General features: G+C 32.4%; 1 protein-coding gene across 1 annotated transcript; it reads right to left on the bottom strand.

The window, feature by feature from the left end:
* Positions 1–3280: 3280 nt before the first annotated feature.
* Positions 3281–8295, bottom strand: LOC145933178 (uncharacterized). The gene is made up of 3 exons (XM_083032724.1): positions 7934–8295; positions 4747–5301; positions 3281–4230 (listed from the first exon to the last, which is right to left on the bottom strand). Exons 1-3 carry the CDS (start codon positions 7953–7955, stop codon positions 4130–4132), a joined length of 678 nt encoding a protein of 225 aa, XP_082888850.1. The 5' UTR covers positions 7956–8295; the 3' UTR covers positions 3281–4129.
* Positions 8296–12507: the final 4212 nt, after the last annotated feature.

Genomic DNA, 12507 nt, shown 5'->3' with positions numbered 1-12507 from the left:
GCGTTCTCTCCGGCGCCCGATGTAGTCCGTCATGTGTTCCTGACAATAGAATCGCGAGGGTTCATGCATAAATGCGACGTAACAATAAACAGAGCGGCTGAGAGTCCAGGGGTGAGACGCGGGAGGGAAGTGGCCCTTCAAAAGCCATCATAGCCGGAGGATCAGAAACCGATATGAGATTCGGGTATATATGAATGATGTATCGCGCCCACACACGCTGTGCTACTATTTCTGTTACTGCGTTGTTGCGAGAACGAGTAAGAAACATCGCGAAAACTCTTCACTTGAAATATATACGCATGCACACACATTGTGTATAACTATATACGAGTCAGACCTGCCGGATATCGCCGCCATCGTGTGAAAAATCTTTTGTAAACTGCGGAATCGTGACTTTGGTTACTGTGCATACAATGTAAAAGTGTATTGCATAATATTCAATTACAATTTAATATTGATAGCAATAATAGAATTGAAGTAAGAGAAAATTGAAAATATGAGAAATAAATAAAATATAATAATTAATTTATAATTATTAATTAATACATTCAAATATGTATGTTCGCATCCTCGGGTTTGAGCATGTAATCAAACAGTACACATATAAACTCAAGAAGATGAAATCTTAAAGAGACGATATCCTGCAAATAATTGCTAAAGCTAAATATAATTTACGAGACAAGTTGCTTTTTCTTCTTGTGCATACAATTGCAATAATGCATATAAAAGATACGATTCTTTCGCTTTTTTACCTTTAATTTTGCTTTTTATTTTTCTTCAGAATAAAAAATTCTTCGATTTGTGTGTCTCAAAAACATGTATATTAATTTTTCACATCTTGCTTTTTGTATAAAACATTAAGATTGATTCGGTATATTTTCACAAAATGATTTAAATCATGTAAAAAAAACTACTTAATGATATTTGAATAAAGTATTATATATGTTTTTTTTCTAATTTAATTATGTGCAATTAACTTTGATAATTCCGTTGAAAAAAGTGTATTTCTATAAAAATTAATAAAAATAGGAAATTTTGTATGTCATATATTTCTGAATTTCTTTTGTTGGAGATCAGAAAGTCAGAAGTATTAACGCGTTTAAAAAATATGTAATTATCGATAGCTGAACATCATAAACGCATTGTTAAAAGTTAACGAGTAAAATTACATATATTCTTATCATAAATTTTGGAAGCTATCAAATTAAAAATTGCACCGTGTGTGTTATTTTAATTATTTAAATCTAGATTAAAGTAAACACATTACAGTGAACACATTACAGATTAAAGTAACACATTACAGTTCTGAATGCAGATTTTCGTGTGCAATCAGAATCCCTTTATCGAGATTGCGAAAGTAGCGGAAAAGCGTCGTTTACAGAGCGAGTATGACCCGTCTGCCGGATTAGATACTCGTAAACTCTTACAGGTGACAGGAAGACGCGAGGGACGCGAGGGGTGACTCAGATCCATGAAGGAGATGCAAAGGGGAGAAGGGGAAGGAATTGATGGCACGCGGGGACCCCGAGGTTGCCTCGAGTGGCGAAACGGCTGGAAGTTCCTTTCATGTAAAGTAATTAACTACCGGCAACCGTTGACAAACACCTTACCCTCGTTCGCGGGCCTGCTGGCCTCGAGTGTCCTGGCATCGTGTCGTTTTCCTGGCACGAACCCGCCCCGCCATTCCCTTTATCCTTTCAAGGGAGAGGATTTTTGTATTTTTCATCAACCCTCTCCGACCCTTCGTTTTCCTCGCTGCTCTCGGCCGCTAACTTGTCTGGCTTTATAGCCAGCGTTCCTTTTCGTCCTTGAGGCTTCTCGTCCTGCATTAAACTTCTATCATCTTTGATCCTCTTCGGCTTTTGCGCAAACCACTGGCCGAGGAAAATCGACCTCGCTCTTTTGTTTTATGAGGCCCTTTTATTATCATATATTTTCAACAAGAAACCCGTACTTCCAAAGCATTATAAAAATTATATGCACGTAGAATTTTTCGTCTTAACGTGCACGAAGATGCGTGTAAAATCATTTGCATATTTAAGTGCTGGTCAGAAGAAGAACTTAAATTTGAATTGCAAATGCTCAAATTAATGAAGGTTTTGGCAAAACACACATCCAACAATTTTGCGTAAATATCTCTTATTTTTAAATGTAAAATATATTAAAAAATTATGTATTTAAACATTAATTTTTAACATTTAAACAGATATTTAGATATCTTAAAAATATCTATTTAATATTGTTTAGAACTCAGTTACACTAAAAGTCTACTTAGTGCTCTTATTGTTAGTTGCTTTATCCATCTTCATCGTGAGAATTTACTTTCAGTTACAAACTTTCACATCTCCCGGGATATCCAGACTTTTCTGATCACCTATTCTCAAGAGATACCAGTTTGTATTTTTAATCAGTATACGATGAGCGCCTCCATTTACCCTTCCCTTTCTTAACTTTATTGTTCAGTTACCGTCTCTTCTACCACGACGTTGTCTACTTCTTCCTGGTCTTTCACTACTTCGTCATCGGCGTCCCATCGGACCAATAAGCGTCGAAGTTTCTACATTAAATAGATAACCGTCTTGACAAATAATTATGAACTTTGTATAACATCGCCGATGACATTTCAATTAGTTAGAGATTTATAAATTGCATAAATAAAGACAAATAAATTGATAAATTTATGTATATTGTATATCATGCACATAATTTTCTGTAATATATCAAATTTTATTTAAAGAAAATGTTGATGTCCGATAACTAAGCTTGAATTAAATTATATATAAAATGTGTATATAAAATTATGTTGATAAAACCAATTTTCTGAAAAAAATATTTGTAAAATTATAATTAATTATTTGTGTGCGTGTTCTGTATGTATTCTATGTGATTTACACATACGAATAATATACACACACACATATGCTTATAGATATAATTTTCTCTGTAAATAAAAAATTTAGTCTCATTACACAGTGTGAATTACTTTACCACTTAATTTCCCACGCGATGCATTGTTTATTAATTGATCTGAGGGATACTGAGGGGGACATCATTTCGAATATAGATTCAAAACTGATGCTATCAGAATAACAATGGTTTGACAAAATTGTTAAACGTAATTAGAATTATAATAGCATTCTGACGAGAGAAATGAAAGGCCCATATTACAACATAATTAAAGCGTATCCCCTAACAAAGTCAAACATTATCATTAAAACTCCTATTAAAACTCCCTCTTCATGTTTAATGATATATTTAATAATGTAATATATACACAAGTCACAGAGTGAATACATAAAAATATTTCGTATTATTAATAATAAAATACACATATATATTAAAGCGCATTCGGTAAATATTCCTCGTTTTAAAATAGATATATTATATTGTTACTCTGAAAGATTACATATTACTTCTTATTTTTTAATTATTAATATCAAAATGCATTTTTCATTATTTACAATAATAATCGTAATGCAATCTACGCAATAAACGCAAATCTAAACAGGATAAGAGTCAAGAGTGGCGATGAGAGTCTAAGTTTGATTATTATACTATATATGCTCACATATTTTTTAAATTTTATTATCGCTTGAGATGATGAAAAGCACAATAATTAATGTCTGCGTAACATTGGATCAATTGTGATAACCTTAGTTACATGCTTTTTTAATACCAATAGAGATGTAATGTACAAGTTATATAATAAAAGTCTAAATATATAATCTGACACTTGATATTTATAGAAAAAATATTATTGCATAAATAAATGGCATTGCTCACATAAGATAAGATAATTCAAAAACAATTATCAAATCATTATTATAAAAAGCATACACATCCTTCATGTTCTGTATATTAAAAACATAACACACAAGTAAAATATTAATTAAAATTGATAAATCTCAAAAATTCTGTCATTTACAAATAAATATAAATGAGAGTGTGCAACGAGATTAGTTCGAAATAGCTAGTATATAATAATTGAAAAGTTTATTTTTCGTGTTAAATAAAATTACGTTAAAAACTATGCTAGATTCTAATCACAGATTCGTCAATAAATGTCTTTTTTTGATTATACGATTTATCGACGAATATTTTATAAGTAACCACTGATTTAATTGATAAGCTATCTTCGCCACCAACTCCTTTCCATGACGAAACGAACCATCAAGGATAGAACCATAAGAAAGATGATAACCGCCGCTGCCACAAGAATAGCGCCGTATCCTATTAAAAAAATTTTTTTTAAATTCTTTCTTTTGTTCATCGCATTACTTTTAGTAGACTGACGGTCACTATATATAATTTTGAATTCGACATTTAAATTCGACTTTGTTACTGAGGACTGAAATCATTGGTCTACGATAGCGTTAAAATTAAATAAACTTCTTCATGATTGCTAAACTAATTGTAAGAGATAAATGCTGATCTATCTTATACTTTAATATCCAAGGTACGTAAAGAAATAATAAACAATTTTTTTCGACAAAAGACTAAGTCATTTACATTTTTTACGTCATTTACTGATAATTTTATTCTTATTGTTAGCCAAGAAAGTTTTTTCTTTCACATTTAAATACATAGAGCATACGTATATTAATTATATACCTATATAATATATGTCTGTGTGTGTATTAGTAATTTCAGAATTATATATATAGATAAATTTTTTAATAGTAAATTTTTTACAATTAAAAGATACACATTATAGAACGATTACAAATTTTAATGATTGATACTCACTTCGTGATTTTTTATCATTAGATTTCTCCGTGATTCTATCGTCTGCACAAGACGTCGATTCAAAAGAACTTCTACGGCAACCCATCTTGAAGAATCGCTCAGGCGTTAGAGGCATCAACGCGTGCTGACCATTAGTCCCCTGGGAATGAAAACCTGTAGCCGGCGTTAGAGATGCTTGGAAAGATGTTAATGGTATTTGCACCCTACAATTCGTTTGGTCCATGGAATGCGTGTTGCCGAACGAAAAAAGTTCATACGGCCAGCCGGCGTGATTTGGTAGCGCAATCGCGCTGTAAGGTGGCGGAATCGCGGTATAAGGCGGTGGATCGTCATTATCCCCATTGTTTATGGACAACGTTATCACGGCACCCGGATTACTCGAGGTTTCCCCGATCTGTACAGATTTGTCCTGAGGCGTTGACCTTAATGACGAAGCGTCACCTTGGAGATACGACTCGTCCGTCGACCATCTCTGAGAGCTTACACTTGTTTCTGATGCATCTCTGCACGTGTCAGTAGATAATAACTGCTCGGTCTCCGGACTTGCCGAAAAATCTATAATTAAAATTGTACATATCTTTAATAAGAGCAATATTTTTTAATTCTTATCCGAGTATCCCTGACCGAAAAGAAAAGTTTATCGTAATCAGACGATATATAAAAATGTAAATAAATTTCAGAAATACATTATACTTACACATATATACAAATGCAACTATACATTTATATTGTTGTAAAGACACAGAGTATATTTAAATTACATTGAATGTTCTTACTATAAAATTTCAGTAGATATAGTTAAAACTACCTTAACACAAGAATCTTTACAAGACTGTCTAAATTATCTAAAAAAATTAAATCAATTATTTTTGAATCAATATTGCTCTAATTCATATTTTATATTCTCTAAATTGATACTTAATCATTTATATTTTTGTTTCTAATGCTGTATAATTAAAATATTGTAAAAATATTAATTACATTACTTACAATTTAATAAATTTTTTGTATAATTATCTTGTGTATAATTATCTTTCTCTTAATTAATAACTAATAATTTAATGATTGATTTTAACATTTAATGATTTAACAATTAATAATTTGATAATATGATAAAAATAAGATTAATATTAAATACTTACATTAAGTTCTAAAAAAGTTAACAAAAAGATATATGTCATAGTTTATGTAGCACATGAAATAAGTGTAAGGAAAATTTTAATCTTGTAAATGCATGTCTACATCGTCAAGTCGAATCGCATAATGATTGCAGATATTAACAATTACGACATAGTTTTCGCGATGCATTTCTATGATACTTAGCTAAAAGCCTGGATTGTGAACGTTGATTTATGCTAATAATCAACTTACATGAACGCGCGCGTCGCAGATCAATATTCTCTGATATAGTATATTATATATTTTTTCCTAGGTCGCGTTGATATGGACCGCTTTAAGAATATTTTTACACATTACAGATTATTATCCATTGTAAATCTCACGCGATGAAATGTAAAGCACAGATTGTTAGGTTGGAAAAAATAACCATGTGCACGTTATATGTAAATTGCAAGATTAGCTTTAATTTACGACATGCGTTATTAACATAGCACTGTGTCACGAATTTTATAAATTATTGTTCGCTCTCAAAAATATTTTTCATCATTATTACATATTGCACTGAACATAAATTATGATTATTACAAAATCTTATGCGAGCAATGCTTTAACAATTATGATGATTTATGTTTTCGTTTCTTTTCTGACGCATGACTTCCTTGTTGCAGGCGAATATGGCTAACTAGTAAATTTATTACACGAACACAATATTCAATATCATATAAATACAACTGTATATGTTGTATGGTTACACAAGGTGCATACACAACTAGCAAACGCCTTGAAACTTGAGACTACTTTCATCCACGAAGGCCAATTAGTCAATTTAATGCAAAATAAGCAAGTATTTTTATATTTAGAGGAGCAAAGACCATTCGATCAAAAAATTTTCAAAAGATGTAAATTAAAAAAAAATTATACGTATCTTTATATTATATTATAAATTTACCATATTATATACGTATAATTTATTTAATTTGCGTCACACTCACCTAACTAAAAAAAAATATAGACCAGAGAAGATTTCTTCAACGATAGTTTTACAACGCTTGTAATGATGAAATATATGCGTCATACACATCTGTCATTATAATAAATAAAATGACGCGATTTGCACTGAATTGTAAAAGAATTTTTTTACGGCGGCATTTACTGATGAATATATAAAGAGTGTTTTCGCAAGTCGCAGCTATTAAAGCACCAATGCTAATATCGATTATTGATCGCTCTCACATATGTAATATTTATCTCATCGGCAAGTCCTTGAAAGCTAGTATATTACCTTCACTATTAAAGCGCGATAGCCGAAGAAACACTTTCTATTATAATACTCTCGTAAGAGGTAACGTGAGCCGAATTCTCACATCTTGCGTTACGTCAAATGTATGCGCCTGTTTTAAAGGAACGTTTCACCCAAAATATCGGCCGCTTTCCTTTCCCATAACGCAACTTATTTACGATTATATAATGTTGATATTTATCATAAAAATTTGCATACATTTGCGTGCGTGATATTTATACGAAATCTTTCCGATACACGATTTATTTTTAAAGTTTAACTTTTAGAATTATCAAAGACTCAAATAGTATAATCAAAATATATTTTTTTAATTTTAGAAAGCAGAATTTACAATAACGGATCAATGTTAAAAATTAAAAATAAATAAGATGGGTTTTAGTATCGCATAGAATAAATTACAGCAAATTATGACATAATACACCTGGTAGCTTCTACAGTAAGTCTGTCAAATATTAAATGTGCAATCACATAAAACTTTTTCACTATTTTACATTTTACTTAATAACATTTATGAGTCACTTGAGTAATAAACTCTAATGAACTGTACATGATAAAAACGACGACTTGCAATCATCTGTATGAAAACCGATAAGAAAAAAACATATAAACGAAGATCGAAATGTCGAGCCATCGAGGCAAATCGAAGTGCGGAACCGGTTTCTGCTGCTCGCAGAAACGAATGATGTCAAAATATCAAACGCGTTCGAGATGGAGCTGACTATTGACACAAAATTTCACGCGATAAATTTACGGTATCTACACGCATACCTTTTCCAGCGTCCCTCGACATTTCTCCATACTAGGTGCACCTCTCGAGCGACGACTGAGCGACGAGAATGTCGCGAGTATCGTGCACGTCCGTGATTCGACTGACAATCACCTGGTGATGCACCTGGCGCGTAAATGCATACATATGTACACATACGCACGCACGTAGCGACGTACCAATCGGGAACCGATAATAAGAGATGCGTCGCGATGATGGTGCCTTATAATACTGAACCGAACGCACGACACGGTGAAACTGCGATCGCTAACGCGACCAGTCGACCAGCAACGAGAATACATGAGGGGCGGACACGTGATCAGCTGTAATGATTTCACAAGAACATGGATAACTCCTGATGACCGCAGTCGTTCAAGATCGGAGACATGTTGACTTCCACATGAAAAAACCCGGTTTCTCGAGCAAAGATACATGCATCGTTGTTGAAGTCAAAGTAAAAAAGTCTGTTTGTGTTTGAGCGATTTAATAATAATTAAGTCGCGTCACACGCGATATTAAGAGAGCTGAACGAATTAAAGCCATTAAATTCCACGTATAATAAAAGAAATATAAAACATAAATTATATATATATATATATAATAATAAAAGAAATATAAAACATAAATTATATATATAATAATAAAAGAAATATAAAACATAAATTATATATATATAACCGATTGTTATTACTGTCTTTCTCAACTGGATAATATAAATTAGTTTTGTTTATAATCTCAGCAACGTATTAAGAATTATGATGGCAAAACTTTATTGCAAAACAATGATTGACAGATCATAAACATCATTGAATAATATCGCTGACTTAGCAGAATCGCACAAGAATTGGGTTAAAGTTGACACCTCTGGTTTAATGAGCGATATTGATGTATTATTATTAATTAGAGCGATATTGATTTAAATAATGTTGCGTATGTAACTTCAAATAAAATTTTATGTTGCTATAAATCCTTTCGTGCAGTAAATTATATATTAATCAAGACGTTAGTATAATTGTATTTTGAAACACGTGTCGCGCGTGTAAAATGAAAAAACACGAAATAATTAAGTATCCACGATGAGATTTTATATCTTTAAACAAGAATTTATGACAGAACTATTACTATTCATTATTGATATATGAGTGACGTCGAAAATTTGCAAAAATTTCAATAACAAATAATTAATTACAATAAAATTAATGATAATTATATATATGTGTATATATATATATATATATATATATATATATATATAACATAAGAGAGAAAATATAATTTCACAAACATGTAGGTGGAATGGAAAATAATGACTTCAATAAATTTCTTAAAACAATAAGACAATTTTAATATAAATGTATCTTTAATCGAACAGCATTTATTATAATAGCATCGTAATATATTTTATGTTCCTATAAGAATATTCTGCCGAATTTATATGACGAAATAAAACCACGTAAGGTGCGATCTCACATCGCGTGGTGCCAATATCTCTCATCCCAATCGATTATGTTTACGATGGCTAACATATCTTGAATATTTAATCGGTGATTCATGGTCGACTTTAAACGAAAGACGCAATACGGATATTTTTTTTAATTTTCAGCGAAGTATGCACAACTCAATCTCGTGACGACATACAGAGCGACGATATTCATAAAAAAAACTTATTCCTTGCCGACGGTATGGCGTACAGTTGTATGTGCGTTATATTTGCGATTACGTATTTCGCATGTCCTTCGCCGATTCTTCCGGAATTTGCACAACGCTCGTTTCCCGACCGGTTGTTTTACGGTCGTCGGAATAACTCCGCCGTGATTTCTCGTGGATTCGCGAAGACACGGCCCGTGAACGAACGACGCGGCGATTTCTGGAAATCACGTGCTATTCTCGTACGTTTTATTTCTGGAGACAGCCGCATCGTAAACCGGCTACGGGATGAGACGTCACACTTTCGCGATATGCTACAATCGTAACAGTAAATAAAATGATGGGTCTGATACTTCAAGAATAACTAAATCTAGCGTGATTTCTTTATCCTAAGTCGAATGCATTAATTGACTGAAAATAAAAAAAATCTCGATCAAATAACTTTATAAGTAGCAAATATATTCCGTCAGAAATAAATCAGATAATAATACAACAGAGAGATGTTAATGTATAATAATTATAATAAGCAGATATATATATACGTGTTTCTCAAAATAGAACAAGATCATTGAGAGACGTGACAGCTTTATTAAGCATGAGCCAGTCTATATCGACTGTCATTAAAATTATGACTATAAAAACTATTTTTAATCGTATAGGCTTTCAAGATGATTTCTCTCGCGTTTACTGCCATTGTAACGAGGAAAAAGGGAAAATGCACTTTCCAAGAACGTTGATCATAAAAATAGGTTACTACCGGGGTGCGCGCTACGACTCTGCTTCGTCTACGTGAAGCTGCTCTTATGGCACATTCGTGTCCTCTCTTCTTTCTTCTATGCGCCATATATAACTGCTTATGGTGTACGTATACGCATGGCCCATGTAAAAACGTGCTTGTTAAAATTTGACGCTGTGCTCACGTGCACGATGAACACTATATTTGGGAGATATAAACGGGAAGCGATGACGACAGCACGAGCAAGAGGCTATACGCTTTGTAAATTAATCAATTAATATTTTCGTAAGAGAGTATGCACGACGTAATTGAAGATATTATATTATAAATTATATTATAGATCTTTAAAATATTCTATAGCGTTTTGATTCAAATTTATAAATAAAAGTGAAATTATTTTTTTTTTAATGGAAACAAGTAGGGGTCTAAATAATTAAAAAAATTTTTTATTAAATCTTTAAATCAGTTTAAAGTCTATATAAAATCAGTTTAAAGCCTATATAAAATTAAATGAGAAATAATATTTTGTCATTTAGTGGCACTCTTGATGTTTCCGCATCGCTGGATAAATATTAGATAAAAGTCGCAAAAGAGAAAAAAATATTCTATCTCTTCACAAAAAAAAAACATTCTTTACAAATTGCAATCGCAATTTTGCATTAAAACCCTTTATAATCGATTCCCATTCTTTGGCTAAGAACTTTGTAGCAATGAGGGCGAGCGCCAACGACTATCTCAAAATAAATGAACGAACGAACGACTGTTTAGCGACAAAGAGCCCGAGAGAACGGAAGTCCGCCTGTGCTGGCATACTTTGTAGCAATTTTGCGAAGTTGCGGTCCGATACACGACTTTCCGGACTGTAAGGGTAGATTAGATTTGGCTTAAGAGTGGATGAACTTGTTTTACGATAAAAGCAGGTAATTCCGTGACGCGCTCGCTAACTTCGACACGACTTGGATGCCCGGAAAATAATCAGCCGCGGAGGTAGTCGTAGAACGACAGACGTAGAACAAACCCCCTTGTTCCGAAGGACGCTGCAACCTGGAGAGAAGGGGATCGGTCTTTGTGCTTCTCGTGAAAATCGTAAGATTGGTATCGTCGCTCGTCTCCTACTCGGTATTGCAGCGTCACTGCCGTGGTGGTCGTCGCCTTTTATTTCGAGGGAAATTAACGACGACCGCCGAGTAATTGTCGGGCGTTAAGCTCCTGTAGAACGTAATTACGCGGGGACAAAGCGGTGTGCGAAGTAAATACGAAAACGCTGCCGCGGGACGAAATTTGTCGCGAGACGCGCTTTCGAAGCAGCGAAAACTTCTTCAGAACTCCGTGCGTTGGCTGTTGTTCCCGTTTGTGTGGGTCTGGAGTTTTCTAACTGGCGAAAGAGTGTCTCTTCACAAGTCCGAAAGGACAATTAATAAATAATTGAAATGATAGTCGTGTCAACACGACTGCAGTAATGTCAATTTAAATTCAGTTAAGTACACAGATTTCGCGATATGAAAAGTTATTTTCTCGTCGGCAAATATGGACGCGAACGGATATATCTTCTCGAATGCATGTAAAATGAATATAAAATAATATAAATGATATAATCTGTCTAATCAAGGATAGTCTTAAACGTAAAGATAATAGGTAATTTAACTTTGACTTAATAAGTAGTAAATTATAGTTTGTAGCTAATAATAAAATAGTGACAAGAACACTTTTAATTTTCTTGTAATAATATTTTCTGCTCTATCTTCGTCAGAAAATTTGGTTAAATTTTTAAAATATTATTTATACTCTTAAAAGAAAATAGACAGAACGCGTTTAATGTTTTAGTCAAATATAAAAAGCCACAAAAGAATTATGCTTAAGAAATTTAATTAGGATTAAAAAATAATGTTTGTAATATTCTTACATATTTTAATAAAAATTTATTAAGTAATATGCAGTATACGAAAATCATTAATAATTATTATAATAAAGTAAATGTGTATATATATTATTTAATTTAAATAATTAATATTAAAAATATTTAATCTTAAATAGTTGTTCCTTGAAAGTTTCCTAAATCTGTCTCTGTATATATGCAAAGTAACTTCTGCTAATTAAAAATTCGTAAATATTAGGAGATTAATTGCAGTGATTAACTCGCAAGAAGGTGTCCATTGTCGGTAACTTCTGACGTAAATTAAGTATCGCGGTGTC

This window comes from Prenolepis imparis, unplaced genomic scaffold (genome assembly GCF_030444845.1).
Source record: "Prenolepis imparis isolate NDT839.2.m4 unplaced genomic scaffold, iyPreImpa1.0 SCAF_2, whole genome shotgun sequence".
In the NCBI taxonomy this organism is placed as follows: Eukaryota; Metazoa; Arthropoda; class Insecta; order Hymenoptera; family Formicidae; genus Prenolepis; species Prenolepis imparis.
Note: the sequence above shows the minus strand (reverse complement) of the source record. Positions and strands in the feature narration are given on the sequence as shown.

Coding starts and splice junctions, on each gene's coding strand:
- LOC145933178 (XM_083032724.1), bottom strand. CDS start 7,955: ATGTCGAGGGACGCTGGAAAAG. Junction 5,302..7,933: donor GTCGAGGGACGCTGGAAAAG/GTATGCGTGTAG, acceptor TTTTAATTATAG/ATTTTTCGGCAAGTCCGGAG. Junction 4,231..4,746: donor TAATGATAAAAAATCACGAA/GTGAGTATCAAT, acceptor TTTTTTTAATAG/GATACGGCGCTATTCTTGTG.